Source organism: Poromitra crassiceps (assembly GCF_964638095.1).
Source record: "Poromitra crassiceps genome assembly, chromosome: 2".
NCBI classification, from domain to species: domain Eukaryota; kingdom Metazoa; phylum Chordata; class Actinopteri; order Beryciformes; family Melamphaidae; genus Poromitra; species Poromitra crassiceps.
The window spans coordinates 113,254,924-113,278,496 of NC_139624.1; the positions used below are offsets into that span (position 1 = coordinate 113,254,924).

Here is a 23,573-nt window from a genome sequence, read left to right on the forward strand (position 1 = left end):
GTTTGGCCAGGATTTCCCCTAGGGGTAAGATGTACAACAGGAAGAGGATAGGACCGAGTATAGAGCCTTGGGGGACCCCACAGGTGAGGGGGGCTAGTGTAGAAAGGAAATCCCCAAGCTGAACGGTGAAGCTCCGGTCAGCTAGATAGGACCGGAAGAACTTCAGGGCTGTGCCTTTGATGCCTACGTGTTGCTCAAGTCGTGACAGTAGAATCCTGTGGTCCACCGTGTCAAAGGCTGCTGTGAGATCTAAAAGGACCAGGATTGCAGGGCTACCTGAGTCAGCGACTAGGAGCAGATCATTTAGAACTCTCAGGAGAGCCGTCTCTGTACTATGAGCTGCCCTGAAGCCAGATTGGAATGTCTCATAGATGTTGTTGGTGGTCAGGAAGGATTTCAGCTGGACATAGACTTCTCGTTCAAGGACTTTAGACAGGAAGGGTAGTTTGGAGATAGGTCTGAAGTTTGAGAGAATGGTGGGGTCGAGATTTACCTTCTTTAACGATGGCTGCACCACAGCATGTTTGAATGCAGCCGGGACACAGCCAGTGGAGAGGATGGTATTAATTAGCAGCAGGAGGAAGGGGGCGACCGTGTCAAAGACTGTAGCATCTTTGAGAAGACGGGAGGGCAGGCAGTCAGGGGACTCATCACGGGGGTTGATGAGATAATTTAGTGTAGTGAAGAGAACCTGGGGTTTGTGGCTATTACTGGAGACTAGAGTGGAAATGTAGTGAGATTTGGCTGTTTTAACAGCTCGGTGGTAGTCCGCTAGGCAACTCCGGAGGATTTGGAGGGACACATGGAGGCGGTCCTTCTGCCACTTGCGCTCGGCACGCCTACAGGCGCGTCTGAGGTTGCGGGTGGTATCGTTAAGCCAAGGTGTTGACTGTATTTTGATGCGTTTGGTCCTGAAGGGGGCAACAGAGTCCAGAATGTCAGTGCAGGTTGAGGAGAATGTGGCAAGAAGCTCATCAGCACTACACTCAGAGCTATTATCCAGTGAGGACCTACATAAAGGGGAGTCATTAAGGGCGGCTGAAAATTGCCCAGCAGTCGAGGGGTTAATCATGCGCGAGACCCGTTTAGAGACAGTGGAGGTGCTTCCTGAGCATGGGGCTGATATAGTGAACAGAATCGGAGAATGGTCAGAGAAAGACATGGCACAGATTTCATTCACAGAGACAGAGACACCATAGGATAACACAAGATCTAGTGTGTGTCCCTTTTCATGCGTTGGGCCAGTGACAGCTTGTTTGAGATTGAATGAATCTAATAGATTCAGGATGTCCCGGGCCAGTGGCTGTGACATACAACAAACATGGACATTGAAATCACCACATAAAATGATATGATCGTACTTCACCATAAGGCCAGACAAAAAATCAGCAAAGTCATGGATAAAGTCTTTGTTGAATTTTGGTGGGCAATACACCACTGCACACAAAATGGGGGCAGACAGAATTATTTCAAACAATTGCAGTTCGAAGCTAGCAAATCCAGCGTGTGGAATCTGCCGACAGTGGAAGAGAGATTTGTAAACAGAGGCTATACCACCCCCTCTCCCTGTCACTCGAGGGGAGTTTAGGAAATTACAATCCGGTGGGAGGAGTTCAGAGAACAGTATGTTTTCACCGACGGAGACCCAGGTCTCACACAAGAGCATAAAGTCCAACTCACGATCGATAAAGAAGTCGTTAAGCATGAATGTTTTGGATGCCAGGGACCGCACGTTTATCAGGGCCATCTAGAGGGTTAGCTTGTCGCTAGTCGGTGGCCTGGTGCGCTTCAGCAGGCGGAGGCTGGAGTGGTCAACACCACGGCTGAACCTGGGCAGGGAGCGCCAGGAAGCAGAGTCAGAGGTGGGGACTTGAGTACGTCGTGGTTCGATCAGCGCTGACAGGACCGCTGGAGGGGCTGGAATCTGCGGTGGACGAGGCAAAGCACCAAGGTCGAGGAAGGCTTTAGCAGGAGTAGCAGGCGAGTCGGATACAACAGGATGGAGCCATCGCACTAAACGCCGAGCGGCAGCTCGGGTGGCGGGCAGCTGGATCTTAAATTTCACCAGTAGGCCACCCCTCATTCCCCGTCTCCTGGACCGCCTTTTGCGATGAGGAGCCACGGGCAAACGGCGCAGGTAAGCTGGAACATCTGACAGCACTGGAGGGGGAGGTTTAGTCCAATTTCCTGATTCAGGTCTGGCTACCCGAGCCTCACTGAGGTTCAGATCGCGAATATTAAGCAGGGCTTGTCGATCGTAGCATAGTAGAGCAGAAACATCCAGATAGATACATAAGAACAGGGCTGCAGCAAACATAACACGGAGCGCCCGTGGAAGACGAGTCGCCGAACAGACTGGCGCCATCTTGCAATCAAGTTTATCTCATCATCTCATCTCATCTCTCTCATGATTAAAGTCCTAAATTCCCACATCGCCCTGCTGTAAATTACCCATGTTTAATACATTTTAAACCTGTGGTGCAAAAGAAAAGGTGAGTGGAGGTAGGAACTGAGGGTGGTAGCAAAGGCAAGTATGAACGGACGGGGGATAGTTTGAAGCAGAAGAGTTGAAATTAAAAAGAGGAAGGGTGGAAGAGAAGAAGTAACAATGAAAGGAGATTGTTTGAGAAATGAGTTGTGACACTTTCGGGCCTCTTCTCCTTCCTCTATCTGCTTCTCATCATCCTCAGGATATTATGACACACACTGCCTGCCTGCGTGCACAGATAGCACATGGACACACACATACACGCACCAGTCTCAAGAGTCTCCATATCGTAGTTTCAGTTGGCTAGGTCTCACCCTGGCACACAACCAGGCAGTAAGACAAATCAACCCAGAAACTGTGTCTGACTGTGCAATATTCAAGTATGAACAAGTAGAATAGAAAAACACATAACAGACAACAAAAAATACAATAAAATAGAAGAAACAAAATAAATTATTTTAACGCTGAGGGGGGTAAAGAACTATATATAGATTTTAAACCGTACAAGCTGTCAGTTTTAATTGCTTTTTGTTTTAAAGAGGTCTTAATCGAATAAATGCATTGTTTGATCTCATTGCTAAAAGCAATAAAGCATGGTTTCTTACCTGTGAATTTACATTTATGAATGTGAAATTTGATTGATCATGTACACACCACTGGGGACACACCAGAGTTAATCTGTGAATCATTATCCAAGAGACCAAACAATACATTCCTCCAATAAAGAAAAAACATTGCATGGATGCATAACTGGGACGTATCCTCAGTGATGTACCCTGGGGTCATAGGATGTTTCGGGTCTCGCAACATCATACACCCTCGCCCAGGTGACCCAGCCGGGGCTGGCCAAGCCCCAACTTACGTCCCAGTAGCTACCCACGGTCAGCCCTCCAGGAAGGGTCGAAGGTGGTCACGCGGTCAGGGCCACTCAATCCGCTGCTCCGGAACTACTCTGCCGGGACCGGGGGAGGGCTCTGGTACGTAGAGGGACCGGGCTCTGTGGGTTGCCACCCGGCCGGGCTCCTCCCTCGTCTCATCAGGTCTACGACCTGTGCGCTGCACCAGACTCCCCCGCTCCAAACATCTCATTCCGAGGTGATGGTATCTTGGTGGATACCATGCAGTACCAGTACTTGGTGGCACCGCAGTCTCCACTTGCGGCTTGAATGGCCCTCCTAAAAGGCCTCTCGTGGGTTGTTGGGCTTCTTCCTCACGGAAGACGCAGGCTGGGGAGCTAACCCATACTGCTACCCGGGTGCCGTCCCTGTTCCGGCTGTCAACTGACTCTCCAGTAGTCACTAGTCTTTCCTGGTTGTCACGTAGTCTATTCCTATGAGTCACTGGCTAAGCCAGGCTAACTAATAAAGAAAAAACATTGCATGGATGCATAACTGGGACGTATCCTCAGTGATGTACCCTGGGGTCATAGGATGTTTCGTGTCTCGCAACATCATACACCCTCGCCCAGGTGACCCAGCCGGGGCTGGCCAAGCCCCAACTTACGTCCCAGTAGCTACTCACGGTCAGCCCTCCAGGAAGGGTCCAAGGTGGTCACGCGGTCAGGGCCACTCAATCCGCTGCTCTGGAACTACTCTGCCGGGACTGGGGGAGGGGGAGGACTCTGGTACCTAGAGGGACCGGGCTCTGTGTACAAGCTGTCAGTTTTAATTGCTTTTTGTTTTAAAGAGGTCTTAATCGAATAAATGCATTGTTTGATCTCATTGCTAAAAGCAATAAAGCATGGTTTCTTACCTGTGAATTTACATTTATGAATGTGAAATTTGATTGATCATGTACACACCACTGGGGACACACCAGAGTTAATCTGTGAATCATTATCCAAGAGACCAAACAATACATTCCTCCAATATAAATTAAAAGTTTCATAACTTTTTTCAGTAATAAAAACACAAAGATTTTGCCAGAATTTCTTGACAAATGGGCAGAGCCAAAACAAATGCACAACAGTTTCAGGACATACATTACAGAAGCTACAATTCACAACAATGTCTTTCTTAAATCTTTTTTTAACATAGTCTTTGGCTGGATAGAATTTATGAATGAGTTAAAAGGAGATTTCCTTTAACTTATTGGTAATTAACTATTGATTAGGTAAAAGCCAGGCCTTCTTGCACACCATCCCATCCACAAATTGATTCCAGTATGAAATCACATATGGTACAGTAGTAACCTATCTTTGGCTCTTATAGATCTGTTATTGCCAGAACTGGTGAAACAGGTTTTGCCTAAGCGGGGTACCATTTGTCTATTAACCCTTGGCTAAGATCTACACAGCATACAGACCATTGATAGTAAATATAATGGATAATGCGAGTTGATTGGGATTTGACATCAGAAAATGAGGCTTGAATCGCCCGCTTCCTGCTCATCGTTGATTGATTGAATGGATTAATGCTACACGGAAGTACAAGGAGAGGGGGGAGGCTGTTAAAACACTAGTAGAAGAAGAAGAAGGGGGCGGCTGCCCCTAGCGGCTGCCGGGGGAGTTTCCGAATTTGTCTCACAGGCTTGAACTGACTGCCATCTTGTTGTTCGCTTCTGGTTGTTAGCTTGCTTGCTGGCTGGCTGGTTGCAGTGGTGAAATGGTCCAGGAAAACAAATCTAATAACTTTTAGCCCGAAGGTATGGGCGAGTAGCAGTCCAGCCAGCCAACCACCATCTTGTCCGGGGCCTGGCCAAGAGACCATGGTGTGGTGTGAGCCTGGTGTGAGCCTCCAGCCTGGTAGCTGCTGCTAAGCCTCCACAAGGTAAACTGCTATTCTACTTATTATATCTATGGGCAAACTCTAAACTTTATAACTGAGGTGGATTTGATCGTGCACTTGGTGCTCTGCTATGTTGGACTGTTTGAGTGATGCTCATGTTTGTAAGCTAACGCTAGCTCGATTAGCATCGTGTGCTAACGTAAACATGTGAGCAAGGTGGTGAGCACCGTTGCTATACTTTAACTGAAATTTGATGGTGTTAATGTTATAGTGATTAATATAACACTGTGTCGTTTGTTTCTTCAAGGGATGGCCGCCGGAGTACCATGGTGGAGCAGGAACAGCAAAACACAACAGAGGCACATTGTCCCCTGGTCAAATGATTTGTGAAAATTAATGCTACGTTTTAATTCCCATGTGCATGGCTCATTATATAATTTTCTGCTCTCCTGAGCTTATAATGGTAACGTTAACATCTCTCCTGAGCTTATAATGGTAACGTTAACATCTCTCCTGAGCTTATAATGGTAACATTAACATATTACTGTGAGAATATTGCTGATCATCAGTTGTTCAACCTAAGATATTGCAATAACATAAGCCAAATGCTGACAATATCATGCTGACAGATTTGAGACTTTGAGAGATTTACTTTGAACTATTTGGTATGTATCTGCCAGTGTGCTTTTGTCAATAAACATTGCCAACAAAGAACCTTGTTGTGTAGGCTATGTACTAAGGTAAATCATGTACCCAAATGTACCGCAAATATCACAGAACGAGCCCATTATAGTTGTCTGGTCAGAGCAGGCAGGTTGTTAATAAGATGTGATATAAAGATATTTGATGTCGAGTGTCCAGTTTGGACCAAATGACGAGGATGAAGAATGTGAAGATGGAGAACCAACCGACTGCTTCAAATCAACAAATGATTTATATTGATTGAAATATGGTTATCTGTAACAATTCGGCATACACAAAGGCTACACCATGCAACATATATTTCAATATAATTCAAACTTAAAGAATGGTCCCTTTTCCACCATGGTGGGCTGGACTGTGTAGTGTAGCAGCTCGAAGCTCCTTTTTTTATACTGGGTCCTTGCTGTGGAACAGCCTTCCCCTACAGTAGGTATCAAGCTGTCAGAGTCGAGAGGTGTCTTTAGAAGGCAGGTCCGGGATCATCTTTGGAGTAAAGTGGCTAGCTAAAGGACAGGTTTTGCCGCCAGCAAAACAGTGTTTTTAATTCGTGATATTGTTGTTTTTGTTCTTGGATTTGGTTCTCTGAAATTGTTGCCGATTTTCATGTTTTTGTTTTGTTATTTGTTTTAATGATTTTAGGTGTCTGGTTACGGATAAGAAATGGTATATTGATTAGAAATTGTATATTGATATGACTGACTTTTTACATGTTATGTGTTGTGCGTTCTGTCCTACAACAGCAGGGACCATGTTGGAAATAAGTGTTCTCACTTTAACATGTTATCCTTTGGAATTTTGTTGTCTTCTCTATATCCATAAATAAAAATCAATCAATCAATCACTGCTGTGAAATGGTTACGTATATTTGTGTCAAGTGTTGCTTGGTAGATTATATATGCCTAATTTACCAGAAGACATATTCGTGCAAGACCTTAGGCTATGTTGAGTTCTATCGATCCGATAAAGTATGTTTTCAAATAAGGATGACATATTAAATTCCTGAGCTTGGCGGATGCCTCAAGACAAGTGTGTATCATCTTTAAATGTCCAATACCATACAGAAGAGCAAATTGAACAACCGACCAACAGCATTCAAAAATCTGCAAAAACTTGTGATGTTATGTCACGTTAACTCATTGAGTGCCAGCCACTTTTGGAGAACGGAAGCTCCCAGTGCCAGAGTTTCAGAGCGTTTTCAGTGATTTCTCGAGGCCCACAGAATATTGTGTGATATTACTATGTAAACACCGAACACGCACAAAGAACGAGGAGACTCTCTTCTATCATCTGCAAAAAAAAGTTTATTGATACCATTTTCCGTTCTTTAGTTATGAGCCGGAGAAGATAGGCTGTTTTGAGCAAAAAGACAGGTTTCAAATTATAAGCTGAGATATTCAGCCTTTTGTGAAATTAAGCATTTCAAGCACATTCACTGACTCTAGCTAATATTTTCTGATGTAGTGACGTTGTGTAGTTCTGTGGAGCCTGCGTGCCCCACCCCCCTCTCCCCCCCTCAGCTGCAAACTCCTCCCCACACGCACCCAGTCTATTTTCGGAGCCTCCGTTTTTGCGCCGGGCGGCTCCCGGGCGGCTCCCAGCGCGACAAGGAAATGCCAAACGGGACTGCAGGGAAAGGTTTGGCCCTTCGGCGTCGGGTGCTGCCTTTCTGGCGGGTAATCGTGTGGAGAAACTATATGCAGACAGACAGACAGAGGCAGAGGAGCTCAGTTGTGGGCGCGGATTGACTGTGGTTCGCAGACAACGTCAGCTCCAGACAGAGCAATCTATATGGCTCTGGCTGCAGCATGCATCGGTTTCTCTTTTATCACGGCTTTTTCCTGCAGTTTTCCGGACCTTTCTGTAATCTGGAGAGCACTGTCGCCACCTAATGAGTCCGTAAAATAGGTTATACACCTTCAATAGCTCCCATATTTGTACAGGAGATGCCTGATGCTTTGATCCACGTCCCACCGTCAAAAAACGCAATTGACGAACATACTCGTCCTTGGCACTCTACGTTACTAAACGAAATGACGAACATACTCGTCCATGGCACTCAATGAGTTAACATAACCTTATGACGCTTACTGTATAACATGGGCAGACCATTTAACGTTACTTTACAATACATACATTAGATAACGTTAAATAGTCCGCCATGTTATGTGTGTCTACTAACATTATTAAAATATCATAAAGTAACGCTATTTTCTGATAATTTGCTAAAGTATGACTTGCTATATGCTAGCATTGTTTGCTAGGTTTCTTAACTAATTTCTTATTTGTGTACTTTCCGCAGACTATGCCTTGCGGCACATTGCTGCCTCTAACGGGCAGAAGTATTACTGTTCTCATTATCCGAAGTATATCGCCTATTTTCCTCGAATTGGGACTATAATTAATAAAACTGAGGACTTGAGAGCATGAAAAAGACTTGAAATTGTTTTTTCAGACCATAAACTCATTTGGAAAGTGTTTATTTAAGACATAGACCGAGAGAGAAGTTGGCTCGTTTCCCATAGAGTTGAATGGATGTTCCCGGGGAGTGCTACACAAACTGCGCCCCCCACTGGCCATTTGAAAGAATGCAATTTCCGCATTGGCATCAAAAAGAGAGGGGCTGAATTGGGCACTGATACAGACTCTAGAGGGTATAGACCTTATTCGCTAACCCCGGACAGCGCCATATTGTTGACATACCGTCCTGCAGCTGACGACTATAGTAACGGCCTTATTGTCATTTCTGTTCCATTACAAAATAGCGATAGTGATGACAGCAATAAAAACCCCAGAGTTGTTGTTTGTATGCTGGCGTTAATGCCTGTAATAATAAACAAAAGAGAAAACGAGGTGAACAGACTTTGCTGTGAGGAGCTGTCAGAAAGTTTCACCTGTCTCTCCTAACTATCCACACCTCTCCTGTGCTGCTGTATCCTCCGTCTCGCTCCCTTCACCTCTGTGGACGGTAGAGATAGAAACAAACCACGGGGACTTTATTGCTGTCATTACTACAGCCATGCCTAACGCAGGTCACCATCCGAACACAATTGGAACGATACAGGTAACGCTAACGGCGGCTAGCTTCCTATAAACGCTGCTCTTACATAATGTAGGTTGTCACTTAAAGCTGCAGCGCTATGTCAACAATATGGCGGCGGTGGGCGTGCCCGTACGTGAGTGACGTCAATCGAATAAGGTCTATTGCACCAAATACTTTTGCATAATCCCCAGATGTTAGAGGGATATTATATTCTGTCAGAAACTCTCCATAAGTAAAGAGAACACCATCCCTATTAAAAAGCTGATCTACCAACAGAATATTATTGGGAAACCAGTATTCCAAAAAGAGAGATTTGTGTTTATATACAATGTCTTTGTTATTCAAAATAAAATAGTTATGAGGTGGAAAATTGTTCTTGTAGATGAGTGACCATGACAAGAAAGCCTGGCAATCAAAGGCAGCCAATTTCACAGCAATTTTATCTATATTAAATTTACAAACAAGGAAAAAGTTTTAAAAGACCCAGTTTAGATAAAATATGGATAGGTATAATATTCCAAATGGAGGTAGGGTTTTTAACAAGCTGCTTCAACCAATTAATCTTAAAGGTATTATACAAAAATCAAAAAAAGTGAGACCACCATTTTCACAAGAATTCATAACTTCACATAATGTGTCCTATTCTTCCATATGAAATCGAAGAGTATTTTGTCAATCTCTTTCAGTAGTTTGTTATCAAGATGTAGAGCTGTATGCTGCATATGTCAGGCGGGAGATTCCCTCTGCCTTAGTAATATTCTGCCTCTTAATGACAGATCCCTTAAGAGCCAATGGTTTAATTCTCTTTCAGTTTTTTCTATAATTGAAATTTTATTCAATTCTTCGTTGTTGGTCCTTAGTAATTAACTCATTGAGTGCCAATGACGTCGATCGGCGTCAAATCAAATAGTAACGTAGGGTGCCAATGACGTCGAACGACGTCAAATGCGTTTTTTGACGGTGGGACGTGGATCAAAGCCTCATGCATCTCCTGTAAAAATATTGGAGCTATTGAAGGTGTATTTACGGACCCATTAGGTGGCGACAGTGCTCTCCAGATTAGAGAAAGTTGAGGAAAAACAGCAGAAAAAGCCGTGATGAAAGAGAAACCGATGCATGAGCCAGAGCGGCACAGATTGCTCTGGCTGGAGCTAACGTTAGCTGCGAACAGCAGCCAATCCGCTCCCACAACTGAGCCCCTCTGTCTCTGCTGCATAGTTTCTCCACACGATTAGCCGCCAGAAAAGAAAACCAAAGCCAAACCATTCTCATGAGAATGGTTTGGCTTTTCGGTGTTGCGCTGGGAGCCGGCGCACAAGGCGGAGCGCTCCGAAAAATAGACTCTGGGTGCAGGCACTTTGAAACGCGCAGCAGAAAGCCTAGAATCGGACGCAGCTTCATCCCAGCTCACAACCGAAACCCCAGGAACGCAGACGAACTCAGCGAGCCCGATCCAGACTCCCCCGACGAGCGGCCGCCATCCGAACGTGGATCAGCAGGCAGCAGAGCCTGCCATAGCAGGCAGCAGAGACTCGCCTGACACACGCAGCAGAGCCACCAGAGACACTCCCACGGAGGAGGAGTTTGGAGTTGAGGGGGGTGGGGGTGCTGTTTTATTGAAGGAAATTACTGTTCAGATGTTTCAGGTCAGAAAATATTAGCTTCAGAGTCAGTGATTTGCTTGAAATGCTTCATTTCATAAAAGGCTCATTATCTCAGCTTCTAGATGGAAACGTCTGTTTTTGGTCTTCTCCGGCTGATAACTAAAGAACGGAAAATGATATCAATAAACTTTTTTTTGCTGATGATAGAAGAGAGTCTCATCGTTCTTTGGGCGTGTTCGGTGTTTACATAGTAATATCACACAATATTCTGTGGGCCTCGAGAAATCACTGAAAACGCTCTGAAACTCTGGCACTGGGAGCATCCGTTTTCCAAAAGTGGCTGGCACTCAATGAGTTAAAATGCCTAAATATAGCACTTAATTTTTTACTGGAATATTATAAAGGGAAGATTTAGAGCATTGTCTGACTGTGTCTTAATGGTCACCTTGTATACAGTAGTGACAAGGCATTACACAGGAAGTTGAATGGTTAAATAAGATTGCTTTATGTGGGGGAGAGCAGGGCATGTGGTCACACTTTTCACTCATTGGTGTATTTCTCACTAGTGCCTTACTACTGAGAAACAATATTTTTTGGGAACACTTTATAATAACTGTACGCTACGAAACACTAAATAGGCTACTTAATTATTCAAAATACTAATGTGGACATTCCTTTCTTTACTTTGAGTCTCTTTTAGTCCAGTACCAGTTTTTTCAACTGGTTGGGCGATGTGTGGGAATGTTACAGTTTTATGGTCCCAACCCTATATCTTTTGACAAAATGTTCCATACGTTTATGGACAATTAGAGGGTTATTGTGCTTTTGGCTTTAATTGAGTGTACCTGCACTGTAAATCCTCTGTTAGATACAAGTGGGTTTATTTATTGTGCTGGTGGCTTTGAGTGTTCAGGTGGCTGTGCTGTAAATCCTTTTGAGATCCAGGTGAGTGTATGTCTTAGTTATTATTCTGGCCTTAATTGTGCATATATGCAGTGTGAGGGGTCCCTTTATGCATCCAGGCCCAGGGGCCCGTCATGTCATAATGAACAGTGAACAGTGTGAGCTATAGGCGAGCACGCTAGAAATGACTCCTGAAATTTTGGAGGGGATGGTGCACCTTGCAACTCCGAATGGATGCACGTCATGACATAATCATAACATAACATCATAACATTATGACATAATAAAAATATTACATCATATCATGATATTATGACTTACCCAATGCTAATGGCAACCACTGCTTGTTACTAGTATGTACACCTAGCCTATGCCTATGCCTTAGTTTTGCTGGAAAAGCTAACTTCCTGCCATTAACATTAGCAACATTCAGTCCCTCCATCAGTGTTGCATTTATGCTTAACTATGCATGTATATTTGTCTCGGGCAAGGAGATGGTTTCTTACCGCTTCTAATAAACTCGCGACGTCTTGCAGTGCCCGGGGCTTGGACTCCGGTGCTCGTCCCCTCACGCTGTAGCCTCCAGGCATAAAGACATCATAATGACATAATATTATGGCATACCATCATCAGTGATGCCATGCACGCATGTCTGCCTTCATGTGTGTCTGTCTGTGACATCATCAGTGATGTCATAAATCACTGATGATGTCATAGACATTGTCACATAAGCTGCGAGTCAATACTTTCATATCTGAGATGGCTGCTCAATTCAGAAAGTCAGTGAAGGCTGAAATTGAGCAGATGATCCAGGAGAGACACCTGAAGATTCAGGAGATCAAACGCTCAGTAGAGCGCAGCAAGGAAGATTCAGACCGAGACATAGAAGACAGCGTGACTGTCTTCAGTGCTCTATTGCAGTCTGTGAAGATACGCCAGGCTGAGCTCATTGCCACAACCCAAGAGAAGCATAAAACAGCAGAGAAACAGGCTGAAGGCTTCATCAAAGAGCTGGAACAGGAGATCTCTAAGCTGAAGAAGAGAGCTGTTGAGGTGGAGCAGCTCTCACACCCTGAAGACCACCTCCACCTCCAGAGCTTCCCACCCACCAAGGACTGGGCAACGGTCAGTGTCCATCACTCATCATATGGGACTGTGAGGAGAGCTGTGGAGAAGTTAGAGGAGACTCTCATGAAAGAGATGGAGAATCTGTGTGCTGATCTTGAGCTGAAGAGGGTCCAGGAGCATGCAGTGAATGTGACTCTGGATCCTAATACAGCAAATCACTATCTCATCCTGTCTGATGATGGGAAACAAGTCAAATATGATGATGTAAAGAAGAATCTCCCAGACAACGCAGAGAGATTTTCTGATTCTGTCCGTGTCTTAGGAAAGGAGAGCTTCTCTACAGGAAGGTTTTACTACGAGGTTCAGGTTAAAGGGAAGACTGAGTGGCATTTAGGAGTGGCCAGAGGGTCGATCAATAGGAAGGGAAAAATCACAATGAGCCCCAAGAATGGTTACTGGACTGTGTGGTTGAGGAATGGAAAAGACTACAGAGTTCTTGCTGGCCCCCGTGTCCTCTCTCTGAAGACGAAGCCTCAGAAGGTGGGGGTGTTTGTGGATTATGATGAGGGTCTGGTCTTCTTTTATGACGTAGATACTGCAGCTCTTATCTACTCCTTTACTGGCTGCACCTTCACTGAGAAACTTCACCCATACTTCTGTCCAGGTCTTGATGATCGTGGTAAAAATTACGCCCCTCTGATAATCTCTCCTGTCATTAACAGATTAGACTAATCATACGTTTTTTTCTCAGATGGGATTCATTGATATTAAGATACCACCTTTGGTAAATGGTAAATGGACTGCATTTATATAGCGCTTTTATCCAAAGCGCTTTACAATGTGCCTACATTCACCCATTCACACACCGATGGGGGCAATTTGGGATTTAGTGTCTTGCCCAAGGACACTTCGACATGCGGACTGGAGGAGCCGATGATCGAACCACCGACCTTCTGATTAGTGGATGACCCACTCTACTTCCTGAGCCACAGCCGCCACATTTATTCAAGTGTGCGTCTGTCAGGAGGTGCGAGGTGCACCCTTTTTCAGGGGTCTGGCATCGATCTTAACATGGGAGAACCCCCGGCTACAGCAATATTTTACATAGATCACTTAGCTCATGCTGCTATGACATCATCTTACATAGATAGACCAATCACAGCTCTTGCTGCTATGACATCATCTTACATAGACAATCACAGTTCACACTGCTATGACATCATTGATGAGGTCATAAATCACTGACATCACAATTGCTTGATTGACATCACTGATGACATCACACACTGGACGTTGTGACATCATCAGTGATGTCATAATATACATTGTGATGACAGCAGTGATGACATCCAGTGTTTCCCCTACCATTCTACAGGCGCCAGGCCAGAAAGAAAATGGCAAAAAAAAATATATGTGTATATATATATACACTGTATATATTGATTTATTTTTTATTTATTTTTCTGCTCTCCCCAAAATTTCAATAAACCTTTATGGCATATTATTACAATACAACAATACTGGTGTTGACAGTGGACAGTAATAGAAGATGCCAAATCATTCAAAAATAATAAGCATTTTGCTTTTAGGAGCATTGTGCCAGCGTGCAGCGCTGTTCCAAAACGTGTCAACGTGTGTCGTTGCCTGGGAAACTCACATCCCATAATACAACTGTTCGCATCGTATCCCATAATAGTATGATGATACTTGGGATGCCATTGCCAACATATATGTGAACAGGTTAGCTTAAGTTTAGCGTCGCCAGCGAGGGCCCCCACCGTTGCAGTCGGGGTACGTTTCGAAAATCCCTCCAGGCCTGAAAAATGTTCTAGGGGAAACACTGACATCACAATTGCTTGACTGGCCACCACTCGATGATGATGACGTTATCAGAATCAGAAAAGCTTTAATGACCCCTGAGGGGAAATTGTGACATGCTACAGTTGCTCATACTCAGACATGAAAATATCAACAGACCACTTATACATAACAGCAAACATCAAACATTCTCAGGCATGAAAATATCAAACAAACCACCATATCTACATAAGCAGCAGCAAACATCTACATTCTCAGAGACATAGGACCTTTCCGTACAGTGAGAATCAATAAAATAGCATCCAATATAAGTTACAAAGGTTAAGTACCGTACTTGTCAAATTGCAGTAATTGCACATCAGGTTTACAGTATCTAAGTTGGTTGGGTTTTTTGACGGGTGGAGTGAGTCCAATTGACTGACTCAGAGTGACTGGTGTTCTGAGTGAGGAGTTAAAGAGTTTGATGGCCACAGGCAGGAATGACTTCCTGTGACGCTCTGGTGCATCTGGGTGGAATCAGTCTTGTACTGAATGTGAGTCTTGCACTGAACGTCACTCTGGCCACCAGTGGTGACTGATGCTGAATTGTGGTGTGGCAAGTGGTGACTGATGATGTCATACCCACACTGACTAATGATATCATACCCACTAATGATGTCATAGACATTGTGGCATCATCAGTGATCCCATAGACTGAATTGTGACAATGTCATAATGTCATAGACATTGTGAGATCATCACATGACATCATCAGTGATTTATTGGGCCCTTCTCAAACTGAGGTATTCACAACATAATAGCGTTCGGAAAATTTCCACATTTTCTGGACGCTTCGAGCTCACGACTTGTGACGTGTCTTGTGACGTTTTCAGACAATGGCGGACACCATGGAGGTGGATGGAATGTAAATATATTGTAATTCTAGCCGTATAGAGCTTTCTATAGTCATTTTATAATATGTCTGAGGAGCATGTTGATATTCCCTATCGTCTAATCTTTTTCCCTCTGTTTATGCCTTTACATTTCCTGTATCAACGTAGTTACCCCCTCGCTAGCTAGTGTTAGCTAAATTGTTAGCCGTGACGTGACTACTTGAATGCCAAATGTTCTTCCGGTACTTCTTCTTCTAATGGCTTTCCGGCAGACTGGATGCCTTGCGGCACATTGCTGCCTCTCACAGTTGGATGGTCTCACTCTAGACCCGGTTATTCTTCTTTCAAGTTTCCGGTGTTTCTCACACCTCCTCAATCTTGGCTGTTGCGCCTCATCTCATGTTCCTCTGCTCCTCATTCCTCCTGAGCAACGCGCCTTCACCTTCGTGAAGGGGTCCTCCGTTAATAGAGATTTCAGCCCAGGGGCGGAAGCCATCGTCTGGTTCCAGAGACTTCCGGCATGAATTCATGACTGTGATGATTTTATTTTTTCTTCCCCCCCCTGCACCAGATTCATGCCAGATCCTTGAAAAGTGTTTCGGCAAATTTTGGAGAGGATCGGGGCAATGGTGCGCCTAGCCTTGTAATTTTGGAGAGCTATGTGCACGTCCGGAGTTGCAGGTTCACCTGAGTTTTTGTTTTTACCATTTATTTTGAATAAGAGTTCAAATAAGGCCCACGCCATTCTGTCACATTTGGTGCTCTTCTCCTACCATCAAACAGCTGAAGTGTCCGGGGTGGAAATATACTTACAAACATGGACGTAAACTGCAAATGGACTTGCTGGTGAAGGCATACAACCGCAAGATAATTTGTAAATGATGAGTATTTGCAAATGAAGTCAACTCAACATTAATCAAATTTGGCATCTTTCAGCATTTAAAATAGTGGGTGCGTGCGTGCGTGTGTGTGAGAGAGAGAGAGAGAGAGAGACACTGCTATGTAGGCTGTGCTTTGGTATCATTTGGTTTCTTCTCGTTGGGTTCCGTCTGCTGTCTGTATGGTATCTCCACTGCCTTCCTTATCACTGTGACATTTGCATCCTTGCAGATGCATCTGCCCTACAGTATCACCTCCAGCCTTTGTGGGAGGGAGGACACCCATTTCAGAGCTGTGACACGTGAGCAGCGCTTCATCGCGATAGATTTACGGCAATGAAATGTCGACCCTCAGAGAAAGCAATTTACAGTCCAGGATCCTTTGCGAGAGTGAAGAGCTAGTCCATTGTTCCACAACCAGGATGGATTCCACATTGTTCTTCTTCAAAGGAGTAAGGTTCCAGACCCAAGGCCCTTTGTAGAGGTAAGCCCCACCAGATCTAGCTGGTAGCACTCCAACTCCCGCACAAGCTCCAACTCCCCAGAGAGGTGATGTTTCACATCCCCAAAGCCAGCCTCTGCCGCCTGGGTCTGGTCCCGCTGACCTTCACTGCCACCTATTTGGCAGCGCCCCCGACCCCAGTGATTCTCCCCGTAGGTAGTGGGTCTGCGGGGTGGAGGAGCGTCCACGTAGCTTTTTCGGGCTGTGCCCGGCCAATAATACCTTCCGTTTTAAACTCTATATTAGCCAAAACCTGAACCTGTGTCTAGTATATCTTGTATATCCTCTACATTATGTTGTTGACAAAATGCCTAGCTTACTATATTTCTAGAATACACTGACTGGGGATCGGCTTCCCCATTCACAACCTCAACTCCATTAGGGAAATTACAAAACTGACCTCTGATCAGCATGCTGCGCTTTTCCCGATCAAAATGGAGTGAACGTTACCGATGTGTAGTCAAAACTTACCATTTTCAGCGTGTAGCAAGTTCGTACTTGCTACTAGCAATGAGCTAGAGTTGTTATTGTTGTTTCATAGCGACGAAGGGATTTGAGAGCGACATGCAGGGAGGGGAAAGGAAATCCAGCATTGTAACGAGGCTGCCCCCAGAGGTTAGAGAAAAATATATACTTTTTTTTTAACTGATTGGTTCCCAGATTGGGGTCTGAATAATAATGATTACTGTGGATAATAGAAAATGCAAATTGAATATATATATATATATATATATATATATATATATATATATATATATATATGAAACAGAAATGCAGCTAGTGCATAAGGTAAGAAAAAACAGTTTGCACATTGGAATCATTATTCTATGTTACTGAATTCAAAAGGAATGGACAATTATTGAATGATATACTGTAGTATCATTTAATAACAGCAACCAAATTAAACTATGAAATTAATTTAATAAGAGTATGGAGTGTGTCTGTGTGTGTGTGTGTGTGTGTGTGTGTGTGTGTGTGTGTGTGTGTGTGTGTGTGTGTGTGTGTGTGTGTGTGTGTGTGTGTGTGTTGGGAGGGGTTAGTGGAGGAGGGTGGTCTGCTGCTTTCATGCTTTCAGTCTCCACCTTAATGGATACTGCGCCATTAGTGAGCTGCCCGCTCTGTCGCTACCGGGCAAACGACACAGTCGAGCCGGAGAACCCCCCCTACAGGGCCCCACTGATGTCAGCCTGGAGAGAGAGGGAGGGAGATGGACTATGTGAGTTAGTGTGAGGAAATGAACCAATGTGCAAAGGAGAGAGAGACAGAGAGAGAGAGAGAGAAGCGGCCGTGTGAGAGCTGAGCTGAGAGGCTCTCTCATACTGTGGCTGGGAGGAGGAAGCAGCAAGTTGACAGCTGGAGCTTACCTCAGTGAACAGTGGAGCAGACATCATCCAGGCTCTGCACTCTGTCTCAGCAGCAGGGGAATAAACCACCTGCTCGGGGCCCGCCGCTTTCCCTGCTCTCTGTTTTTTCCTCTATCCTCCACGAACCACCTCCACCGCCCACTTCCATCCATCCCCGGCATCCGGCGTGGGGGAATGCGGACCCAGCAGCAGGGCTCGGAGGGGGGCATGCCGCTGCCCGGGGGCTCGTGCGGCAGCAGCGGCAGCACCAGCTCGGGGCTGTCGCCGGGGTCCGACTCGGAGGGCGGGACCCCAACCGGCGGCGGGGCGGATGGGACGGCGGACAGGGGTGTGGGGCTGGGTGGGTGCATGGGGGGAGGCGGGGGAGGAGGCAGCCTGGGCGGCACTCTGAGGGGGGTCCTGTCTCACTACTGGAGCTTGGAGAGTCTGCACTCCACCACAGGTAGGAGCCACACACAGACGTGAGCTATGGGACATGCAGAGACGCATGCTGCATTGCTGCACAAGTCTGTGCAGCTCTCTCTCTTCAAAATGACACACTTGGTCTGAGTGACGTGCACCTGAACGAAGTCATAACATACATGCACATGTAAAGTCTCCTGTCTGCTGCACATGTATGCATGCACTGAATGTGACATGCTCACATGGAGGGATGTGTGTCGTGTGTGTCTGTGTGTGCGTCTGCGTCATGCCAGCCGTTCAGCTGGCAGGGTGTTGATGTGTTTGGGTGCCCCCCCACCCCCCCAGCTGCTTTGCTTTCCAGTCATGCAGGAGGAGCCAGAAAATGCCACCAGCTTCTCCACTCTGCTGTCTGTGGGTACCATAGAACGGCCATTTCTTGCCCACTCCAACGCTATGCAAAACCAGGCTGCTATTCTGCTATGTACACAGTGCATACAGTATACACTGTTTCTTGGTTGGCCCTCACACAGAAAATACACATAATCTCACAGTAAGTCCTAATGTCTGAAAAGTGTGTTTACACATGTAAATGTGTGAGATATCCACTGGGTTTCTGGACAAAGTTGTCATCCAGATCGGTTTTGTGCTCATAGACGCTCCGATGGCGTTGTCATAGTTAATTTCTTATCTGCAGGCGTATGTGTCCAGCTTGTTTGTTTGTGTGCATTAATGGACTTTTGTGTCTCTGTAGCGTAATTGATACGCACGGTTTTCCTTTCACCTGAAGGGTGATTTCCATCTTTTTTCTTCTGTTGTCGACATCAGAACACGCTTATGGGGGCTTGAGATGACTAATGGGAGAGAAACTGGCCATCACCTCAAGACTTAGCTACCACCGCATCAGTAAAACCAGTGCAGGGAGGAATATTAGCTAATAATAATAGTGTGGCACCCAGCCAGGATCTGGCATCCAAATCCATCTGGATGGATGGGGTGTGCATACCAGACAGGAGGGGAGGAGGGGTGGTAATGTACAGTACAGCTCCTGTATCACATCGCTAGCTTGCCTGGAAATCTAAGCAGGTTTGGCTGTAGCGAGTCCTTGAATGGAAGACCATCTGGTGCTGGAAGTGGTGTTGGAGGATCAGTAGGTACTCTTCCCTCTAGTCTCATGAATAATATCCCCATACCCAATGCCCCAGGGCAGAGACAGGAACTCTGTCCTGTGGATAAGCACGGTCCTTCGGATGAGATGGTGAAACCGAGGTCCTGACTCTGTGGTCATTAACTCATTGAGTGCCAGCCACTTTTGGAGAACGGACGCTCCCAGTGCCAGAGTTTCAGAGCGTTTTCAGTGATTTCTCGAGGCCCACAGAATATTGTGTGATATTACTATGTAAACACCGAACACGCACAAAGAACGATGAGACTCTATTGTATCAGCAGCAAAAAAAAGTTTATTGATATCATTTTCCGTTCTTTAGTTATCAGCCGGAGAAGATAGGTCAAAAACAGCAAAAACAGGCGTTTCCATCTAGAAGCTGAGATATTGAGCCTTTTGTGAAATGAAGCATTTCAAGCAAATCACTGACTCTGAAACTAATATTTTCTGACCTGAAACATCTGAACAGTAATTTCCTTCAATAAACGGCACCCACACCCCCCTCAACTCCAAACTCCTCCTCCGTGGGAGTGTCTCTGGTGGTTCTGCTCGCTGTGCTGGCTGCTGCGTGTGTCAGGAGAGTCTCTGCTGCCTGCTATGGCAGGCTCTGCTGCCTCATGGATCCACGTTCAGATGGCGGCCGCTCGTCGGGGGAGTCTGGATGGGGCTCGCGTTCGTCTGCGTTTCTGGGGTTTCGGTTGTGAGCTGGGATGAAGCTGCGTCCGATTATAGGCTTTCTGCTGCGCGTTTCAAAGTGCGCTGCACCCAGTCTATTTTCGGAGCCATTCTCATGAGAATGGTTTGGCTTTGGTTTTATTTTCTGGCGGCTAATCGTGTGGAGAAGCTATGCAGCAGAGACAGAGACATTTGTGGGAGCGGATTGACTGCTGTTCGCAGCTAACGTTGGCTCCAGGCAGCCAGAGCAATCTGTGCCGCTCTGGCTCATGCATCGGTTTCTCTTTCATCACGGGGCTTTTTCTGCTTTTTTTTCCTCAACTTTCTCTAATCTGGAGAGCACTGTCGCCACCTAATGGGTCCGTAAAATAGGTTATACACCTTCAATAGCTACAATATTTTTACAGGAGATGCACGAGGCTTTGATCCACGTCCCACCGTCCAAAAACGCAATTGACGACTTTAGTCGTCTTTGGCACTCTACGTTACTATTCACTTTGACGACTATACTCGTCCTTGGCACAGATCCCATCAGCACTCTTTGCAAGAGTAGGGGTGTAACCCATTGACTGTACGCCCTGGGGGTTGTACCCCCGGTGCCCTGGGGGGTGTCACCCCGGTACCCTGGGAGGTGTCACCCCGGTACCCTTGCTAAATTCCCACACAGGCCTTCCTTCAATCATTGCCACCTAATCATCCCTCGATATCTAATTGGCTCTTAATCTGCTTGGTGGTGGATGAGTTGAGGAGCTCCTGGATCTTGTGTAGATACGTAGTGGAGCCTGGTAGAGATCTGCACTCTACTGAGGGCACTGTTATATTTATTATGAGTATTGTAGGAGGAGGCTCTGACACTGCTGGATATTCCCATTGGAAACGCTGGGTTTGTTTCTTAGCAGGCAGACATGGACTGAGTATGTGCAGGCGTGCTGTTTGTGCTCACATACATGTGCGCGCATGCACACGCAAATGCGCGCGAGGCCGAGGATACACTGTATGAAAGGAGTGTACACAGATACAGGTGCAGGCACATACACACACACACACACACACACACACACACAGGTGCAGGCACATACACACTCCAGGTAGCGAGTACAATTGTGTCCTTGACAGATGCTGCTTTCTCCTCTTCTTCTTTTCCTGGGCAGACTCACAATTAAGGCCGTGTTCTGTCACTCTCACTCACTCACACACACACACACACACACACACACACACACACACACACACACACACACACACACACACACACACACACACACACACACACACACACTTTCAGCAGCCATTCAGCCTATATTCAGTCCTGGTGCCTCGTATACTGTACCTATAGGAGCCTATCTTTGCTCATGATACATACATAGATAGATAGATAGATAGATAGATAGATAGATAGATAGATAATGTATTTGTCCTAAAGGAAGACATGCTTTTCCAGGTGCATACATACAGTAACACAAACAACAAGTAAGGCTGAATGAGTTAGACAAAATACAGGATATACTGAGGGACACGTACAGGGGTTGTGATGGAAATCTATTGATTCTCAATCAGGAAGACTTGAAAGGCTTGACTTCCAAAGATAAATGATTATTTTATTACAAGCTTGTGGCAAGTTGACATCGATCTCAAGAGGATAGAGTCAAAATGTGATGCACTTAGACACAGGTTTATAGTACGGTACACGTTGTTAACCGCACAGAAAACCACCCACGCCTGCTGCCGTCTATTCGCCACAGTTCACCTGCAGATGTTCCAGCCCCAAACAACAGTTGGGCGTTTTGCAGACAGGGCAGATTTAAGACTACTTACATATATGATTCTGTTAAAATGCCAACATAATATATAAAATGTTATCACAATATACACACATGTATGAAAATTCCATCACAGGGGTCACAGAACAGAGACAAAGACATGGATTGACACTGTACACCACAGACTAGATTACTTGTAATTTGAGTGGTTTAGTTGAAGCTCGTATATGGCTTGTATGGTTGAGACAAAGCTTTTTGCCAAAACAAGCCTTTTTGCAAATGACTACCCAGGTCTTCTGTTCATATGTTGATTCCAAACAATCTGGAAGAGGTTTCTTCTCAGGAAAGAGCCAGCAGACACTGGCTGTTTGGAAGAGACACTGTAAACACTTTCATGATCTGGATATAGGATGGATCACTATTGTTATCAGTCAGTGCTGGAGATGAGCAAAGATGGACATTGATTTACATGAAAATGACAGATTATTACAGATTATCATTGAACCAATAATAATAATAATAATAATTGATTGGATTTATATAGCACCTTTCAAGACACTCACTTTCAAGCATTTCACATATCAGGGGAGGGAGGGGGAGGGGACTCAACTCATCCACCACCGATGTGTAGCACCCACTGATACACGGCAGCCAATTTGCGCCAGAATGCTCACCACACATCAGCTATCATGGTGGAGAGTTGAGGACTGAATGTGCCAATTAAGTATTGAGTAGTCTCTCAAGCCAGACTGTCTCTCCTACATTCTGCGAATGCACCATACAGTTTCAAGATTCAAGATTCAAGATTTTTATTGTCACTCCATGGTACAAGTATCACGTGTGAAATTCTTGTGCTGTGGACTCCGTTTACAACATAGTACAAATGTAACAGGGCATATGAGTGCAAAAACAACAATAGACACAACAAGCAATAAGGCAGTATAGTGATAGGACAAGTCAGAGACAGTGGCATATTCACTGCACATAGGTGCACATGTCCTGTGCATACTTTAGCCGTGCTTAGACATTTTAAATTCGGCGTATTTGACATATAGGTGCAAATAGCATATTCCTTATTAAACATACAATTAAACTCAGCGTTTTAAATTCGGCGTATTTGACATACAGGTGCAAATAGCATATTCCTTATTAGACATACAATTAAACATTAGACATACATAATGGTAGCAGCTACAGTACGGTACAGTACAGCTACTACACTATTTTTGTATGTTAAAAATAGTCTGTACTTCATGCCCACAGAGCCTGGTCAAAGGAAGTTGGGGGGAAAAATGCTTCAGACCGGAGGAAGTTCGATGGATTCGACTAATCACGACACATTTAAACAAACAGATGCAGATGATTGGAGAAATACGGGCGGAAGTCTAAAGCCGGGACATCTGGGACATTCCCCCTATCATCAGTCATTATTTTCCATTTCCTTTTTGACCAACTTTCTCCTCTATGAAGTACAGATGGGTAGGAGGAAGCATTAGAAAATTGGGGGGGCACATCTGTTTTAATGATGATGATGATGATAATAATAATAATAGTAATAAATATAGCCGCAAGCGGCGATGCGGGGTCCAAGCTTCCGGTGACTTGGGGG

The 23,573-nt window shown here is 45.2% G+C and overlaps 1 protein-coding gene across 1 annotated transcript in view; it reads left to right on the forward strand.

The window, feature by feature from the left end:
• Window positions 1–18,139: 18,139 nt before the first annotated feature.
• arhgef4 (Rho guanine nucleotide exchange factor (GEF) 4) overlaps window positions 18,140–23,573 on the forward strand; it is a gene marked incomplete at its 5' end in the record, with an annotated part of 115,865 nt that continues 110,431 nt past the window's right edge. The window contains one exon of the mRNA XM_083632095.1: window positions 18,140–18,407. Within this exon, the coding sequence (XP_083488221.1) occupies window positions 18,140–18,407 (268 nt within the window). The remainder of the gene's footprint in view (window positions 18,408–23,573) is intronic.